The sequence below is a fragment of the Alnus glutinosa genome, chromosome 14 (assembly GCF_958979055.1).
Source record: "Alnus glutinosa chromosome 14, dhAlnGlut1.1, whole genome shotgun sequence".
NCBI lineage: Eukaryota > Viridiplantae > Streptophyta > Magnoliopsida > Fagales > Betulaceae > Alnus > Alnus glutinosa.
In genome coordinates this window covers 10429822-10447367 of record NC_084899.1, presented here as the reverse complement: position 1 = coordinate 10447367, position 17546 = coordinate 10429822, and the positions used below count along the sequence as shown (strand labels likewise).

Here is a 17546-nt window from a genome sequence, read left to right as displayed (position 1 = left end):
TGTTTAGGATGGATTATAGAATGAAAATGGAAGAACAATTCAAATCTGTGGATTGATGAACGAAAATTACAGTGAATGGCAATTTCGAGGATGCCTTCCCTGGCCTCCAGAATTCACATTCAATACAATTCAAAAGCTACCTTTATTCGGCTGGGGCCTTGTATACTAGCCATACATCAGTCTTCACAAAACGCATACCTCCTAAGCATAAAACACTACTATTGCATTTCTGCTTAAACGACACACACACGCTTGCACAAAACGCACAGCGCACAAACCATTCCACGCACCGTTTTGATAACACCCTGACCCAGAGCTTCCCAGCTGTTCCGCAACACTCGTTCTACTTAACTCTCCTGCTGCCGCGTGTCCACATCTGTCCACATCACCTTATCTTCTTGCATCTCGCTGCTTCGCTTCTAGACTTCCATTTCAAAGTTCCTTCTTTTCCCTTCTTCTGCAACACTTGAAGTTTCTGCTTGCCTTTCAGAGTTGCCCGTGACATATTTGCCCATGTTTAGTGGGTACTCTCATCGTTAAGGATTGCCGGTTTTCAGATGATCTAAATATCCAAAGCTTAGAGTTCAAGACCCCATCCAGGGGGGGAATTCTTAAATATAAAGATGGCCTTGTTTGCTTCATCTTGTAAGGGTTAACTTGCTGGAGATGTCTTTGTTAAACAGTGTTTGGTAAGCCCTTTTTATGAACCAATCTTGGGACTCATGATTTTACCCTATTCGGTTTACATAGGGATTGATATGGGGTTGACATTAAGTGGTGTTATAAGTTGGGATTCAATAAACTTACACAACTAAGTATGTAATAACTGAATGTAGAAATTGATATGAATGATTTTGCCATATTATGAGAAGTTACTAAAACTTTTAAGGAAAATGGGCCGTTAATTGAAGTTTTATTGTGCCTTAATGGAAAGAAGTACCATGTTTCAAATGCTATAGAACTTTAATGACTTCTTTGGGTTTCACTTTATAATGGAAATAATTTTGCACTAATCACTTTCATTTTTTTGAAGTATTAAATTTATGTCACTGTTGGGCTCTAACATCTTTCCTTTGTTTTCATTTCCTCTACAAACAATTATGCATGTTTCTGGATGTTTCTTTTTATGGGTTTCTAATTTGTGCTCATTGTCAGTACTAACTAAAATATGTGACATTACATTCGTTAGGAATATTATTATGGTTTTACTCAGCTGCATTGCTGTACATGAATTCAGTTATAATTGCGCCGCCAATTAATAGACAAATGTTTTAGTATCATATGTGAGAATTGATATAGTAAATCAAATATTATATATTGATTTTCTTTGCTTTCCTAGGCTGTCGCCGCAGGCAATATGTACCTCCCAAAGGATATATCATTGCTCTGGGGTCCATATGGAGGCTTGTGATAATTCTTATCTTTCAAAAATTTACGTAGTTCCAAGATTGTCTTCGGGATGGTCCGAAACACAAACTTTATTTTCTAAGAAATCTCTAAAGAAGTATTTGGTGCCATTGGGAGCACTAGTGACGTCAAAAGCTCAAGTTGTCTCTGATACTTCTATTGTTGGTGATGATAAGATTGGAGTCTTGTTGCTGAACCTTGGAGGTCCAGAGACTCTTGAAGATGTGCAGCCTTTCTTGTTTAACCTTTTCGCTGACCCGGTAATGAGCTCACTTTTGTGTTTAATATGTATCAAATAGTTCTTTATCATTTTCTCCTGTAAGTTTGCAACAATTTTTTTTTTTTTTCAACACAAATGCAATTTTCATTGTCAAGTTATTTATTGACCATTGTATTTAATTTGGATTATTTTGTTAGATGGCCTAATCTTGTTACTAGTTTCTCTCATCTCTTATTTTTGTCATTCACAAATTATATTGAAAGATATGTGCATGTGGAATAATACTTTCTTTTCCCAAAATTTTAAATGAAATCTATTGTTCCTTATATATATATATATCTTGCAATCAATTAACAACACAGTTACTATAAGTGTGTAACCTTGTGTATTTGGTACTGGATATTTTTATATTTAGGATTAAAGATAGCTATCAAATGGTGGGCAGTAATACATCTTGGTTATGCTACATAGACTCGGTTATTGTTGTGGGAATGTGTCTTGCTATCTGTATTGTTCTTTTTTTTTTTTTCCTTCACTTTTGTATATAAACCTTAAGGAGCAACTGAGTTTTACTATGACATATCATGTCTTGTAGAATATACAACTTCTTTTGAAAGACTGACGTAACAGGATAAAAGTTTTACTTGAGGGAAATTAGATCAATCTGAGACTATAATATACACTTTGAATTGTTGCTAGATTATTTATGGAGTTTCTTTGTTTTCATTTATGCTGGTAAAGAATCTAGTTTTGGGAAAATGCCCCAACAACTCCATGCTTTGATGGTGTTCTATTGAGACCTCTTAGGTTTACAATTTTCCTAATCAATTCCTTGCGGTTCCTCATCTTTCTAATTATGTCCTTCCATTCATTTATTGGTAATAGCCATTTATTGGGGGGGTGGGGATTTGTCATGTTTGTTCACAAACCCTTGAGGTGGGACATTTGTTTTGCCCTTTGATGTTGCTGTACTTATTTGACTTCATATTATTGGACAGGATATTATACGATTACCAAGGTTGTTTCGTTTTCTTCAAAAGCCCTTGGCACAATTCATATCTGTTCTCAGGGCTCCCAAGAGCAAAGAAGGCTATGCCTCAATTGGTGGTGGTTCTCCTCTTCGACAGATAACTGATGCACAGGCATGTTTTCTTCTGCTAACATTCACCTGGTTTTCTTAGTAGCAAATATTTATCATCCTTTTGATTTATAGATCGTATTCATCTATTTATTTTATACACAAGCTTAGTTAATTCTTGTATGTAATTGCCTTTCTAAAAAGCAGTAGGTATTCGGTTAAGTTGTACTCCATTAGTTCCATTCCAAATCCAAACTGGCTTTCTTCTCTCCTCTCTGACCTAGTGACGGCGCGTGAGAGCGCGTCCAGCTAGGGGTTCGTTTTCTGTTCCGTCCTCTCACTTTCTCTATCTCTCTTAGCCTCCTGCCTGGTCCTCCAACTTTGTAGTTCGGTCATCTGTTTCGTTGGGTGGTTCTTTGTTCGGCGATGTAGCTATTTGGGTTGGTTGTCATAGTCCTGGGGGTGTCGTAGATGGATAAGATTTTCTTAGTGGAGTCGAAGTCTTTCACCTTTTCGGTTTTGGGTGGGGCGTCGATGTTGAGGGTGGAGGAGAAGAGGAAAAATTTCCTGGGTTTGGTCTTTTTGAATGCTCAGAGCTCCGAGTGGCTTGCGTCGACGTTGGATTTGTTGTTGGGTCTCCCGGCAGAGGAAGATTTTGTTAAGTCGTTTAGAGAAGGTTCGAAGGTTCTAATTGCTCGAAGAGGTGGGAATAAAGTTGGGTGATATTTAGAGGCGGCAACATTCGGGTTGGGTGGTCGGAAAGGGTCCATTATTATCCCCGAGGGCCGTGGAGGGTGGGGATGGCTTAAATTCTCCGACGAGCTGAGAAAGGTTGTAGACTTTTTCTCAGTCTCGGTGGGTGGCGGGCTCGGCTCCTCTTCTTCTTCGGAGAAGAAGGCGGTGGAGGACGTTCGGCCGACTCTGGGCTTGGCTCCAAAGTGGACGGGGCGTTCTTTTGCGGAGGTTTTGAGGTTGGATTCGACTACTGTTGCGAAGACGATGCCCATAGTGGGTGATGGTCGGTACTGGTTCAGGGCTTCGTTGGCGACACCATGCGAGCTTGATCTTATTCCGGCGGTGCGGCATGCAGAGGCTGTTTCGAGATCGGCGGTGGATTGCTCTTCTTTGGAGGCTTACCCGCTTGGTCTGTTGGACAAAGACCAGTTTGTACGTCCGCAGGGTAAGTACTCTCGTTTGAATTTTGAAAATTCGAGATTGTGGACGTGGCGTAAGTTGGGTCCCGGTTTTTATTTGGCTTTGGGCCGGGCTGTGAGGAGAGTTCTGACCCGGTTTGCCGGGTTGGGGCTGTTTCGAAAACTTTTAGGTTTTCTCGTGGCCCGACACAAGCGGAAACCTATAGTTTCCTGTCCGCCGCCATCCTCGCCGGAGACGTCAACGGAGGTGTCCTCTAGGTTGGTTCTGAATCGGCTTCCTCCTGGGGGTTTGGAGGTTACAGCGTTGGGAGCTAAGAGGGCGCGAGTCCAGCTTCATCGGCTTTTGTTGGGGTTTCCTCTAGGCCGGAGCCCTCGTCGGCGGCAGATACAGGGATAGTTTCAGGTACGGAGGTTTCTTCCGGGGGTGAGTCAAGCAGGTCCCAGGTGTTTCCGGCGGTTTCTAGCCGGACTCCAGCCTCTAATCTGTTCGGTTTCCCCCCTTCCCCGGCACCGGATCTGGGTTTTCCGGCAGATTCTGCTTCTGTCTCTTTTAAGTTCACTCCTTTGGGGAAGCTTCTGATTCCTAAACCCCTTGTTGCCCCTCCGTCTCTCGCCGGAGCAGCTAATTTAGGAGAGAAGCTGCGTTCTCCCCTCCCTGTGGTGGTTTCTAAGCCTTTTCAGTGTTACTACAGGAGGGCGAAAAGATTGAGGGAAGGGCATTCTGTGAAGTGGAATGATGGGCTACTTTCTGATTCTTTGGAAGCCGTGAAGATGTCAATTGGCTACGTTGATAAGAGGGTTACAGGTGTAGAGCCGCCAGTTGAGAAGGCGGCAAAGCCTCCTGCAATGAAGAAGTCAGTGACGCTAGTGCATCAGGGCCTTTTTAGGAAGGGGTTTCTCAACCTTCCCCCGATTTCAGTCCCTCCCGTGGCGCTTCAGGAGGTCAACAATGGCGGGGTGGTAGGTCCTTCGTCCCCTTCGAGTGGTTGCTTTAATGGTGTTTCCCAATCTCGGAATTGGCCAGTTGGTTTTGATCATAATGGGGAGATTGTGGTGTGGGAGGAGGATGAAGATGATTATTGGGATGGTTTGCCCTTAGATTGGGCGATGGATGGGGATTTTGGGGAGGAGGCTTTGGCTATTCGGGATGCCATGGAAGAGGAGTTCCGGTTTTTTGCGCGCCAGAAGTCTAAAGGGAAAAGGGAGCTTCTAAATTTGCATAGTTCCATCAACTATGGTGACGCGAACTACCCCTCTAGGCGTAGGAAAGGCAAGGCACACATGTTGTAGGTTTGTTGTGCCTTGACGGGTAGTGGGTAGTATTGTTCTTAGTTAGGTTCTTTTGTAGCTTATTTTGGTTCATTTGTGTTCTGGGGCCTTGGTGTTGTGGGTTTTTTTGGGTTAGCTTTGGTTTTCCCTGTGTATTTAGGGACGCCTTACGCTTTCTTTAATAAAATTCTTCTTACTTATCAAAAAAAATTCTTGTATGTACATAAAAGTGTATAGAGAATTTGCTAATCAATCAAATTAGAAAAGCAAAAGAACAATGTTTAAGATGTTGCTTAAAATATATGTACATCAATCTTGCTTCCTGCCAAAATGATATATATATCTTTGTTGGTCTGATCACTTAAAATCCTAGTTTGGCGCTTTCTGGGTCCCCTTCCTTTGCCTCTGGGTGTTCGGATTTGGAATCTAAGGGGTATCTGATGGTTTTGCTCCTTCCCTTTGGAATGGTTACGCTGCTCCTATTGCTGAAAAGGGGGCAAATTTCTGGTTGGATGGCTTGACTCAATTTCAGTAGTGGCCGGCTGGTTTTGGCTCATCTAGGTAGATGGTTTTTTACCCCTTGGGTGTTTGTCATCCCGACATGTCCTTGGATTGGGTGTCGGATGGGGTTGGAGATGCCATTGAAGAGGAGCTCCATCGGGTTAAAAAGGGTGTGCGTTTGAAGATCAAAGGGAAGAGAGAGGTGTTGAATCTGAAAAGCTCCATTGACTACTGTGATGCAAGTGTGTCCTCTAGGCATAGCTGGAGCGTTGAGTGTTCCTTGTGGGATTTGGGTTTAAGGGCTTTGGTTATTGTGGGTTTGTTTGGGTTTCGCTCTTGTAGCTTTGAGTGCTCTTTGTGGGTTTCGAGTTTGAGAGTTTTTGGTTATTGAGGGTTTGTTGGGTTTCTTTCTTTTTGTGGGCTGTTTCGTTTTTTGCTTTCCAGTTAGGTGCTTCCTTTTGTATACTTCCGGTGCACCTAAGGGCGCCTTACGCTTTTAATAGGACGAGTTTATTACTTATCAAAAAAACTTAATATCCTAGGTTGTTTTTTCTTGATTCTTCTCTTTTAAGTTGTAGAAAAAAAATTTCTGCCCCCGCCCACTTTGATACTGCTAATAGATACCTCAAAACATCATCCACAGAGATTAGTAGTTCGATGCATTGTGATCTCTAGTGCAACTTAAGTATTAGTCACAATAGTAGACTTAGCAGTTATGAAAGAGCTTTTATGCATGAGTATGGGGGTAAAGGATGAAAATGGGTCTCAAAAGGGTTCACCTGTGTTGACGAAATCCTCTCTTACAGGCTTCTAGCATAGTACTCTGGTTATGTAATGTCGAGATAAAACGAATGCACCACAAATATGTTGAATATGAACATTTTATCTCTTTTGCTTATTTTATGTCATCAGCAAGACCCTAGATAGGTGTGTCTGAAGATAAGTCAGGATGCTTGCTTGAAGGTTTCTAAGTTGGGATTCTTTCCCTCATATTTCATGCCATATATATGGCTTACAATAAGTGGGCTGTTTGGAGTGGGTGACGTTTATACCAATGATTTTGTGTCAGATCTGGGTCATACTTTATAGAAGTACTGTTTATTAGGCTTCTTGTTGTAATGTTGTTACAAGAAATCTGCAATGATGGGAGTTGCATCTTGTTACTGAAGGTGGGAAGGTCACTTCGATTAGAAGTTCAGTAATTAAAGTTGAAATAGTGTAATAAGAAAAAGAGAGAAAAGTAGGAAAGAGGAGAAAAGACAGCAAAAGACACTACTTGACATTCATTTTGTCAGAAAATTTGCATTATGAACTAGACCCACACGTGGTTTTTCTTTAGTAACATGTCTGTCAATCTCAACATGTTTGGTTTGGTCATGTTGGATTGGATTGTGAATTGTTACAATATTGTCTCATAGAATCTTAAGAATCATACCCAAGTTCTTTAAACAGTATCTCTAACCATAACATTTTACTCACTACATGTGCACTGATATAAAAAATATGATTATTTTCTTTACGTTGACGTTAGCGTCCGTACGTCTAACATCAACGACCGTATGAAACAGTGTTACATGTTTTTGTTTTTTTTTCTAAATTGTTTACTAGGATTCAATTTGCTCTAATACCCAATTGAAAGAGCATAATATGAAAAAGAGGAGAAGAGAAAAGAGAAGACGGCTTATCTGGAAAGAGAATAATAAAAAGAAATAGGGTTCTCCTCCTGCTCATGTATTATTTATAATATCCACACGTAGTACAAGTACATAACTGCCTTCCAATATTATAATAATAGCATAACTATAAAATGACACATCAATACATCAACAACTTATGCATCCTACAGATATTGTTGTGTTTCTTTCCTGAGCCTACACTGGTGTGTAAGAGGGGAAAATCTTTCCAAAAGATTTTCTTTTTGTGACTTCGGAATTGAAGGTTTCAAAGGAGCATTGCTAATTGTGGAGAAGGAGCTCTGCAATCCATTATGCTTGCAGAAAAAATTCATAGAATTTTTAATATGAAATGGGATTAATGCAGGATGAATTTATGTGATTCATTCAATATGGCAATATTCTCGTAGGACCTTTGGCCTTCAACTTTGAAATTGTTTTGTGTTAAAACTTGATATATCTTCACTTCTTTGGACACCATTGAACAAAAACACACCAATTTATTGAATCTGTTGAACTTGCAAAAGTTCATAGGAAGTTAATACCATATACTAATAGTAAAACTTCAAATTTGAAAATGTAAATGTTGAAAGAAGTATCCTACCAAGATGATGCTAATGATGGACATGTGGAAAGTCATGAGATCATTTTGTTTACGGCTTGATTATTTATTTCTTTACATCATCTATTAGTACACTTTAACTTTTCATATCCATTACTTACATCTCTCAAAAAGTACAAATATGTTGGCTGATGGTTGGAAGGCTTTTAATGCTATAGGCACACATTCGTACAATTTTGTTTATCCTCTCTCTCAAATTTTGATCTTACCGTTGTCTATTCCTTGGCTCTCTTATATATTCAGGCTGAAGAGCTGAGGAAGTTCCTTTGGGCAAAGAATGTCCCAGCTAAGGTCTATGTTGGTATGCGTTACTGGCATCCATTCACTGAAGAAGCTATTGAACAGGTATCTGGTGGGCTCTAATATTGTTTTTCCGACGTATTACTTGATGGTGTAAGATGCTACCATTGGTGGATTTTATTTTCCTATTATCTTTACTACTTGTTTTTTTGTTATGTAATGAAATTCTTTTTTTTTTTTTTATAAGTAAATGCAAATTTTATAAATAACAGCGTAAGGCGCCCCTAGTACACATGAAGTATACGATAAACAAACACCTCAACACCGACCCGCCCCAAACAACATCCCACAAAACAAACCAAACACCTAAGCCCCTAAAGCTCTCAACCCATAAGCTTATCCTCTCAAATATGCTCCTCATCAAGGGCAGAGAAGAAAGCCACCGTCTTATCCTCTTGCCCCTTGGACCCGAACCCCACCGTGGAACATAACAGAGATCACTCCAAAGGAGAAAAAGGCTGGACACCACCCGCAGACTCAACCAATCTTTCCCTGAAACTTCCATCTAGCACCGAAGGAACATCACTGCGATCTGCCAGAAAACAAGAGGATGAGCTTGACTTGAGAAACCCTCGCTTGAGAAAGCCCACATCATCGTGCTCGCCTTGACCCACAACCAACTTCGGCTTCCCCATGTTCTTGCATTTGCGCTTATACTGAATTTGAGTCTTAGGTGCGGAATCTTCCAAGGATAATATTGGAGGAACCTTACCTTCCGGCAAACCCACTTCAGGCGAAGATTGAGAAAGAGAAAACTCTGAACTAGCAGAACCAACACCCAGAACCAGCCCTGCTTCCTTCCTCATCCACCAACTAGCATCAATGTTTTCTAACGCCAGAGCCTCCTAAGCTGTAGGAGGGGCCATACCCATAAGGCCAAGAGTATCTGACAACCACTCTTCAGTGGCGGCATTGACAATCACCGTTGGACCTCTCATAGCCTTGGACTTGTGGAAGTAGAAATTCAGAGGCTTAGACATTGCCGGCCCACGCCCCAAATCCACATCTGGGGGTTATCACTGTCTGATTAGCAAGAATCTCCTCTTGAACAATTGCTGAGGAAGCCACATAAATAATTGAAAAATGAATAAGAAGAGAATCGGTGCTCGGACCCGAACCCAGGTCCGAAACCGCATCTGGACTAGTACCCAGATTCGAAACCGTACCCGAATTTGAACCCGTACCTGGACCCAAACCGGACTCCGAAACTACAAAAGTGAGCTCACACCCCGTAGCTACAACCCCTCTAGCTTTGTTTAGAATGGGCTTAAACCAACCCGAGCACTCCTGACGCCTAGAGAGAGTGAAGCCCAACCCAAAGAATTTGGCCATGGTTGCTGAAACCCTGTCCAAGTTTGACCTGAGGAGCCCGAGAAGCTTCTTACAAAATCTAGGATACTTTAGCTTCATCTTCCTAACCTTGCCGCCGCCGTGATTTCAGACCTACTGTTTCTTCTCCATTAACTCCGGTAACTTCTCCATTAACTCCGGTAACTTCTCCTCCAAGTCAAAATGTTTCACTGCCACTCTCATATCCTCTTCATCTCTAAACAGCGACACCAGCAGCAGATCCAACTCGTGCATCTCCGCCTTCAGCACCGGCGTACTCGAGATCTTAACAGGAGAACCTATTGCCCCACGCACCACCTCCGCGTAAGACGAAATCACCCCACCCTTCTTGGGGCTAACCCTAAAAGAATCCCCACCGGAGGAATTCTGCAAATCCTTCCCCTCCGAAGAACCCTCTGCAACCACCATCGACCCAGACGATGATTCTAGAAACGCCACCATCTTGCTAAGCTCACCCCCAACTTGCCTCCAACCCTACCCTTCTTGGTCCTCAGGTAGCCAAATAAACCCTTTCCGGCCACCAACTGTGAAAGAGGCCACCTCCAAAAACCTATCGGCCTGATTTCCACCTCTCCGAACAATTAGCACCTTTGAATCCTCTTGAAAAGACTTAACAAAGTCCTCAACCCTTGGCGACTTCAGCGCTTTCTTCATTGTGGCCACTAACCAAACAGAACACAATGAGCCTAGAACCATCACCCCTGAGAAAGACTTTCTTTTGTCCTCCAAATGAAGCTTTGATATTCCAAACTTCGCCCCAAAAAAAAAGAAATTTTTAGCTTCCACGACAAATCTGCGCTCCATGACTGGCCTCAAGCGTCAAGCTCTGAAAAACCACATCACGGAGGGAGAACCAAGAACTCTGCATGCTCAAGCCAGGGGGAAAGAATCAATCCCAGCTATACGAGAAAAAAGAGAGGAAGAGAGATGATGGCGATTTGAGGCTGAAAGCTAGCGGGACGTGCCTACACGTGCCACCGCTAGCGGAAGGAGGGAGAGAGGGAGTGAGAGAGAGGAGGAGAGGGGATTTTTGATGCAGCTACTACTAGGGTTCTAACAACATCAAACTTGTAATGAAATTCTATTTTCTTTCTAAACTTGTTTTAGGGGATAATGTTGAATAGTTGTTCTTCTTCTGAAGATGCACATTTTTTCAATTGCAACATACATTTTCCATACTGGATGTGTGGTAATAGATAGATTTTTGCATGTAATCTTGTAAAAGAAACTTTTGGAAATTTAGGAACTTTGTCCAATGACGTCCTTGGCACATGAAAAATTCAGTCTTTATTGCGTAGTGGATTTTGGCTTTGTATTTGTCCCCACCCCCTCTCAGTGAAGTAATTTTAGGCCGAATCCGTAATTTTTAAACTCAATTGGACAAATTTCAATTGGTTTAGAAAAACTGTCTTACTGTAAAATATGCTCTAGGCTAGTACAGTATGTATTGTTTAACCTTATCTTCTGAGCTTTTTTTTTTTTTGATGGGGGAGGAGGGGGGTTTTGCTGCTGCTTAAATGGTTCGTGTTAAATAATTGAACATGCTTTTATCAAATGATTGTTGCAGCCACGTGAATCGTGCTTCTCCACAGTAACTGATAGAGAGTGCAATCTTCAGTGTTACTTATATATATATATATATATATATATATTTTCCAAGCTAGTAGCCAGTCACAACTAATTGTTGCAAATATGTTATATAATGGTAATCAAGTGGAACTTCGGAATTTTTACGGTAACACTGGTTATAACTGATTTATGAGATGCTTTCCAATTTGGGGATTCCTCATGTCTCTCCATAGATATGATGAATAATTGAATACTGAAAAGTAGGTATTGGAGGTTTTTAGCAACAAGAAGCAGGTGCTTTGGAGTGCTATTCTTTTATGTTTGATTGGTGTATTTGGAGAGGAATCTTGTAATTGCAAGGTCTTAAAACTTTTGGTGCTCAAGCGTAGGCTGATCACCACATATGGGCGAATTGCAGCACTATCCAGCCTCGTATCCGCCCCCCAACGGACGGGTATTTTTGTGGGTTATTCTCCTACGCAGAAAGGGCATAAATATTACCATCCCCCTATCACGGAAACATTTTGTCTTGATGGATGTTACATTTTTCGAAACACAACCATATTAATCCTTAGCCTAAACTCCTCTTCAGTGGGGGAATCCGAGTGAAGAGGAGTTTTCTAGACTGCTACCTGTCCCTGCTCCTATGCTAGATTAAGACAAATAGCAACCACTTGCTAATGAGTTTCCTACTGATCCTATTGATGGGTCGCATGCGCCACCTGTGGAAGAATTGAGAGTTTACTCCAGAGCCAGAAAGGTAAGCCTATCCTTGATGCTACTTGCTAAACATCTGATCATGACTCAGGTAATACTAATTATATCCCTAATCTAAATCCTTCAATATCTGTTGTCAATGATATGAATCTTCCTATTTCACAGTGCAAATGAGTTAGGTTATGCACACCATCCCTATCTGATTCTGGTTCCTATTAGCACCTTTCACCATCATATTGTTCCATTGTGTCCAAATTTTCGTTTGTCTATTCCAAGAAATATACAGGAGGCACTTAGTGATCCAAAGTGGAGGAAAACGATGCAAGAAGACATGAAAGCCCTTCACAAAATAATTCATGGGATCTTGTTGAATTGCCAAATGGGAATAAGGCAGTTGGATGCAAGTGGGTGTTTACAAGGCCAGACTAGTTGCAAAAGGTTTTACACAAACCTATGGAATTGACTATGAGAAAATAATTGGTTCAGTAGCAAAGATAAACTCAATTAGAGTTCTACTTTCTATAGTAGTAAATCTAGATTGGCCTTTGCACCAATTTGATGTGAAAAATGCATTCCTTCAGGGAGATCTAGAAGAAGTATACATGGAGGTTCCTCATGGACTCGAAGATTCATCCTCTGTGGGTAGAGTGTGCGATCTGAAGGAGGTTTTGTATGGTCTAAAACAATCTCCGAGAGCATGGCTTGAGCGGTTTTCTGGGCTGTGCAGAGATTTGGTTACAAAGTCAAGCTATCATACACTCTTTATCAAATATTCCACTCAAGGAAAGGAAACAACTTTGATTGTGTATGTTGATGATATTGTAGTAACATGAAATGATGATGAGGAGATACAAAACTTAAAAAAGTCTCTTACCAACGAATTTGAAATAAAAGACTTGGGTAGTTTGAAGTATTTTTTGGGCATTGCAGTTGTGAGGTTGAAATATGGTATATTTATCTCCTTATGGAAATATATTCTTGATCTTTCCATGGAAACTTGAATGCTCGAATGCTAAGCCATTGATAATCCAGTATAGAGGTGAATGTTAAGTTGGATGAAAGTAATGAGAGTTGGTGGATAAATGTAGATATCATTTATTAGTTGGGCAGTTGATCTATTTGTCTCACACATGTCTTGATATTACATATGTTGTTAGTGTGGTGAGTCAATTTATGCATGCACCGCGAGAGCCTCATATGGAAGCAGCTTATCGGGTTCTTTGTTACTTAAAATCCTCACCAGGTAAGGGACTGTTGTTTTCTCAATATGATCACCTGAAAATAGAAGGCTATACATAAGCAAATTGGGTAGGATCTATTATGGTTGAAGATACTCTTGAAAGAGGTTGGGTTTGATTTCAAGGATTCTATGAGATTGTATGGTGACAATAAAGGTGCAATTAATATTCCTCACAATCTAGTTCAACATTATCTAACCAAGCATGTTGAAATTGACTGACACTTTATCATAGAAAAACTCCAACTAAGAATTATCTGCACACCATATGTGAAGACAAGGGAACTACTTGCAGATATTTTGACAAATGGAGTGTCTAGTAGGGTCCTTCATTTAGTCTTATGCAAATTGGGCATGCGAGATATCTTTGCCTTAGCTTGAGGGGGAGTGTTGAAGATGAAAACTTCTTATATGCTAGGATTTATTCTCTATGATTTTATGGTGATTGTAATCTCTATTAATGTCTTTCCATAATATTTGGTGTTCTTTTCTATCAAACCAATGTAAACGATTGAAGCAAATATCATCGAATAAAGCATTGTTCTTTCTCTTTCAATTATTTCTCTTTTTCTCTTCTTCCAAGTTAAAAAACCTGTAAACATCATTCTAATTCATATTGAACTTAGAGAGGTCCCCCCCCCCCCCCCCCCCACCAAAACAAAAATAAATTAAAAAAAAAAAAAAATCCAGTGATTGTGTGTGAGTTTGAGCCAAGTGTTCACCTGCCAAAGAAGAGGAGCTGGATGCTTGTGTATTGTTGAGAGAGAAAAAGAAGAAGAAGAAGAAGACTAAAAGGTCTTAGGTCTACTTATCAAACTGCCCCTTCACAAGGGCCCAACCAAAAATTGGTTACATGCCCTTATTTGCTTCGAAATGTTTAAAGGTTCTTCATAAAATATCTAGAGGCTCGCATAAACAAATTTCTATACAAGTTTCCCTATAAGGAGAAGGGAAAATGGAAGTATCCAGAATTAAATATAAATAATATCTTTGCAACTTCAATGATTTTGACAAGCGTAATGACAAAATAACTTATATTGATTGAGTACAAGTACAAGCATTACTGTTAACATACTACTTATTGTAATGCTAGATAATAGTTTAGTGATTACATCATTGTTTTTTTTTTTTTTTTTAATCAATTTAAGCTTTTGGACTAAGCGATAATTTGTTATGTTATAAGAGATGGTGGTCTTGAATTTAAACCTTGACCCCACTCTACCTTTTCTTTAAAAGTTAAAATTTCACATTTATTGAGAGGGAGTTTGGTCTCATACACAAAGGGCATTGGTAGAATAATGGTTTAATGATTAAATTCATCATTTTTTATCAGTTTAAGTTTTTAGAATAAGTAGTATTTTATCAAATAATTATAGTAATCACCCAAAATACCAATCACAATGGTAAAGAAACTGAGTTATTATATAGATAATTTTTTTTTTCTTTTTTTGATAAGTGAGTTATTATATAGATAATTACTGGAATCATGGAGGTTTCCTCTGCCTCTTTTTTTATTTTTTTTTTCTTTTCCTCTGATTTTTTATTTTTTATTTTTTTTGTTCTTTTACATTTTCCAATACTTGAACAATCAATATCCAAAACTCAAACCTTAATTATGATAAGGTGCTTCAAATTTATGATTGCAGTAAACGTTTGGAATTGACATTGGTGGGTTCCTTTTTTCACTACTTTATTAAGTGAGTGCAAGGAAGGGTGATGAATGGCTGGATTGGAGGTTGAAAATGGTGAGAAGTTTGATGGTGTTGCATGTGTAAGAGGAGGAGAGAATCTATTGATCATCTCTCTCCTTTGTGAAGTGGTAAGAGAATCATAGAGTACGATCTTTACCCTCTTTGGAGTCCAATTGGTTATGCCTGCAAGGGTGATAGAGTAGTTAGATTGTTGGCAAGGTCAGATGGGTAGTCGTTCAGTTCTAGATGTGTGGAGAATAGCCCCGTTGTGCTTAATGTGGAGTATATGGCGAGAGCGGAATGCAAGATGTTTTGAAGATCATGAGAAGATGAAAGAAGAGCTCATGAACATTTTGGTCAAATCTCTTTTTAATTGGACAAGGGCGTTTAATATTTCCGTCTTCTAATTTTTCTGAATTTGTGGATTTTTGTTCTTTTAGCATATAAGGGGAATTTCTTTGTAGACATCTTGTGTGCTAGGATTGTGCCCCTTTGCGCATATCAATGAACTAAATTATATATCAAAAAAATAAGAAGTTTGATGTTAAATCATTTTAAACCTTATTGAGGGGGAATTCAGTGTCGGTGAATGTTGTAAGAATACCATGCTTGCTGGTGTACCTCAAAAGGTGGCTTTTTCTTGCTTGAGCAACTACTTTATGAAAGCTCCTTACATTGGATTACTATGTTAAGAGAAAATTTATCGTTGTTGATTGGTGTTGTATGTACAAGTATATTCGCTAGTTAGTTAGTCATCCTACGACTCAATGTGATTTTGCTAGAGGCTTTTGGTCTTAGTTTTCTCTCTATTCGGAATTTCTTGGGTAATGCCTAAAACATTGGTTGAGATATGGACTAGCAGGAAACTTATAGAAAAAGAAAAAAAAAATGTTGGTTAGCTGTAAAGGGAGGTTTGCAAGTTGGGATCCAAGGCAGTTATGAGCTGTGGAGAGCGGTACACGGGTCCCATTTTCCGTTGAGTGGTGAGCATAAATTACTGACCCCCTTTCTCCTTGCTTACTCTTTTGTTGGTTGTTCTCTTGTTGAAGCTATCAATGAAAATAGCATTCATGTTCAACATCTAGTTGGCTTAGGAAATTAGTTGATATATGTCATAGTGTTTCTTTCTTTGAATATCATACCAACTACATCTGCTGATTATGCTGCTCTGCCTTCATTGTTTCAATGAAGATTTATTTTTCATTTAACCTACTACTTTTCATGAACAACATGTTGGTTTGTTTTTATCTGTCTATTCCTAAACTGACTGCAGGAATGAAAATATGGATCTGGCTTTTGATATTTATTTTGAAATAATCTTGTAGATAAAGAGAGATGGAATTACAAAGCTTGTTGTCCTTCCACTTTATCCTCAATTTTCAATATCAACTAGTGGTTCAAGCCTTCGGCTTCTGGAGAGTATATTCCGGTGAGTACCAAACACATGCTGCTATTTTGTTATGATAATCCAAAACAATAATGTAATATCAATGGATGTGACAAAATAATTAATTGGTTCGTCAGGGAGGATGAATATTTAGTGAACATGCAGCACACAGTAATACCTTCTTGGTACCAGCGTGAAGGGTACATAAAGGCCACGGCAGATTTGATTGAAAAGGAATTAAGAAATTTTGGTCATCCTGAACAGGTACTGCATTTTTACATGTCTTTATTATGTTTTTACTCGTTGAATTTGGTCGTATTGTTTCTTTCTTGAGTTATCAATTTTGATTTTTGGTGCTCCAGAACATGTGAGAGTGTTTGATTTACGGTTGTTCGCATTCCAATTTTTGTTCTTTACTTGAAACTTTTGATACCAAATTTTTTTTAGTTTCGTTAAATAGCTAGCTATGCTTCATGTTAAGATAACCTTCCATTATTGGTCTGGATGAAAGTTGAATTTCTGTTGTTTTCTTCGTGAAATTATAGCTGAATGTGTGATACCCAGATTTCCCATATTTAGGTTGCTAGCAATTAGTTTCTTTCATTTTGAAGCTTTGTATGGAGAAAACAAGTTTTGATCATGAAATATTGAGAATCACATAAATTTCTGTTTGTTTTTTTCTAAGCTATGCGTAGCTTGTTGATTTTATAGAATTGAAGTCGCAACACTTAATTTCTTTTATCCACGTTTCCCGTGCTGCGTCAAGTGGTATTAGAGCAAGCGTTAACCTGTTTGATGGCCTACCTGAGCAAAGATAGCAACCTCTCTAACAACGCTGCTTGCAAGGGAGGGGCTCTTGAAAGAGCCAACTTCATGGGGTATTCGAGCCGCCTGTATCCTGATTCGATGGCCGACAAAAACAGCTGTAGCACCCCATCTCCCGACGTCAATCGTGAGGGAGCAGATGAAGGGGTATTGTCTCACTCACTGATTCTTCAGCGAAACAAGGAGAGCACCTGCAAAGACGCAACGTCTTTCGTACTTAGATGTACAGTCAATTGGAAGGGGGGTGATGTTATCATCGACAATAGCAGCGGGGAGAATTTCATTTCCAAGTCGATGGTGACAAAGCTGGTGCTGAAACCCAAGCACATCCATCGCCATACAAGATTGGCTGGATTAAATGGGGTGCCGAAACACGGTAACTGAAACTTTTCTTGTATCTTTTTCTATTGGCAAGATAGATACAGATGTGGTGTTGTGCGATGTTGTGGGGATGGACTCTTGCCACATGATTTTGGGGAGACCGTGACAATTTGATGTTGATGCACAACACAAAGGAAGAGAAAACATCTATGTTTTCTTCAGAAA

At 39.7% G+C, this 17546-nt stretch overlaps 1 protein-coding gene across 1 annotated transcript in view; it reads left to right on the top strand.

Annotated features, from left to right (window-relative positions):
* The first annotated feature begins 419 nt into the window (after positions 1–419).
* LOC133857820 (ferrochelatase-2, chloroplastic) overlaps positions 420–17546 on the top strand; it is a 35213-nt gene continuing 18086 nt past the window's right edge. The window contains exons 1-6 of the mRNA XM_062293170.1: positions 420–689; positions 1340–1667; positions 2626–2769; positions 8168–8269; positions 16114–16217; positions 16313–16439. Of these exons, the coding sequence (XP_062149154.1) occupies positions 667–689; positions 1340–1667; positions 2626–2769; positions 8168–8269; positions 16114–16217; positions 16313–16439 (828 nt within the window). The 5' untranslated portion in view covers positions 420–666. The remainder of the gene's footprint in view (positions 690–1339; positions 1668–2625; positions 2770–8167; positions 8270–16113; positions 16218–16312; positions 16440–17546) is intronic.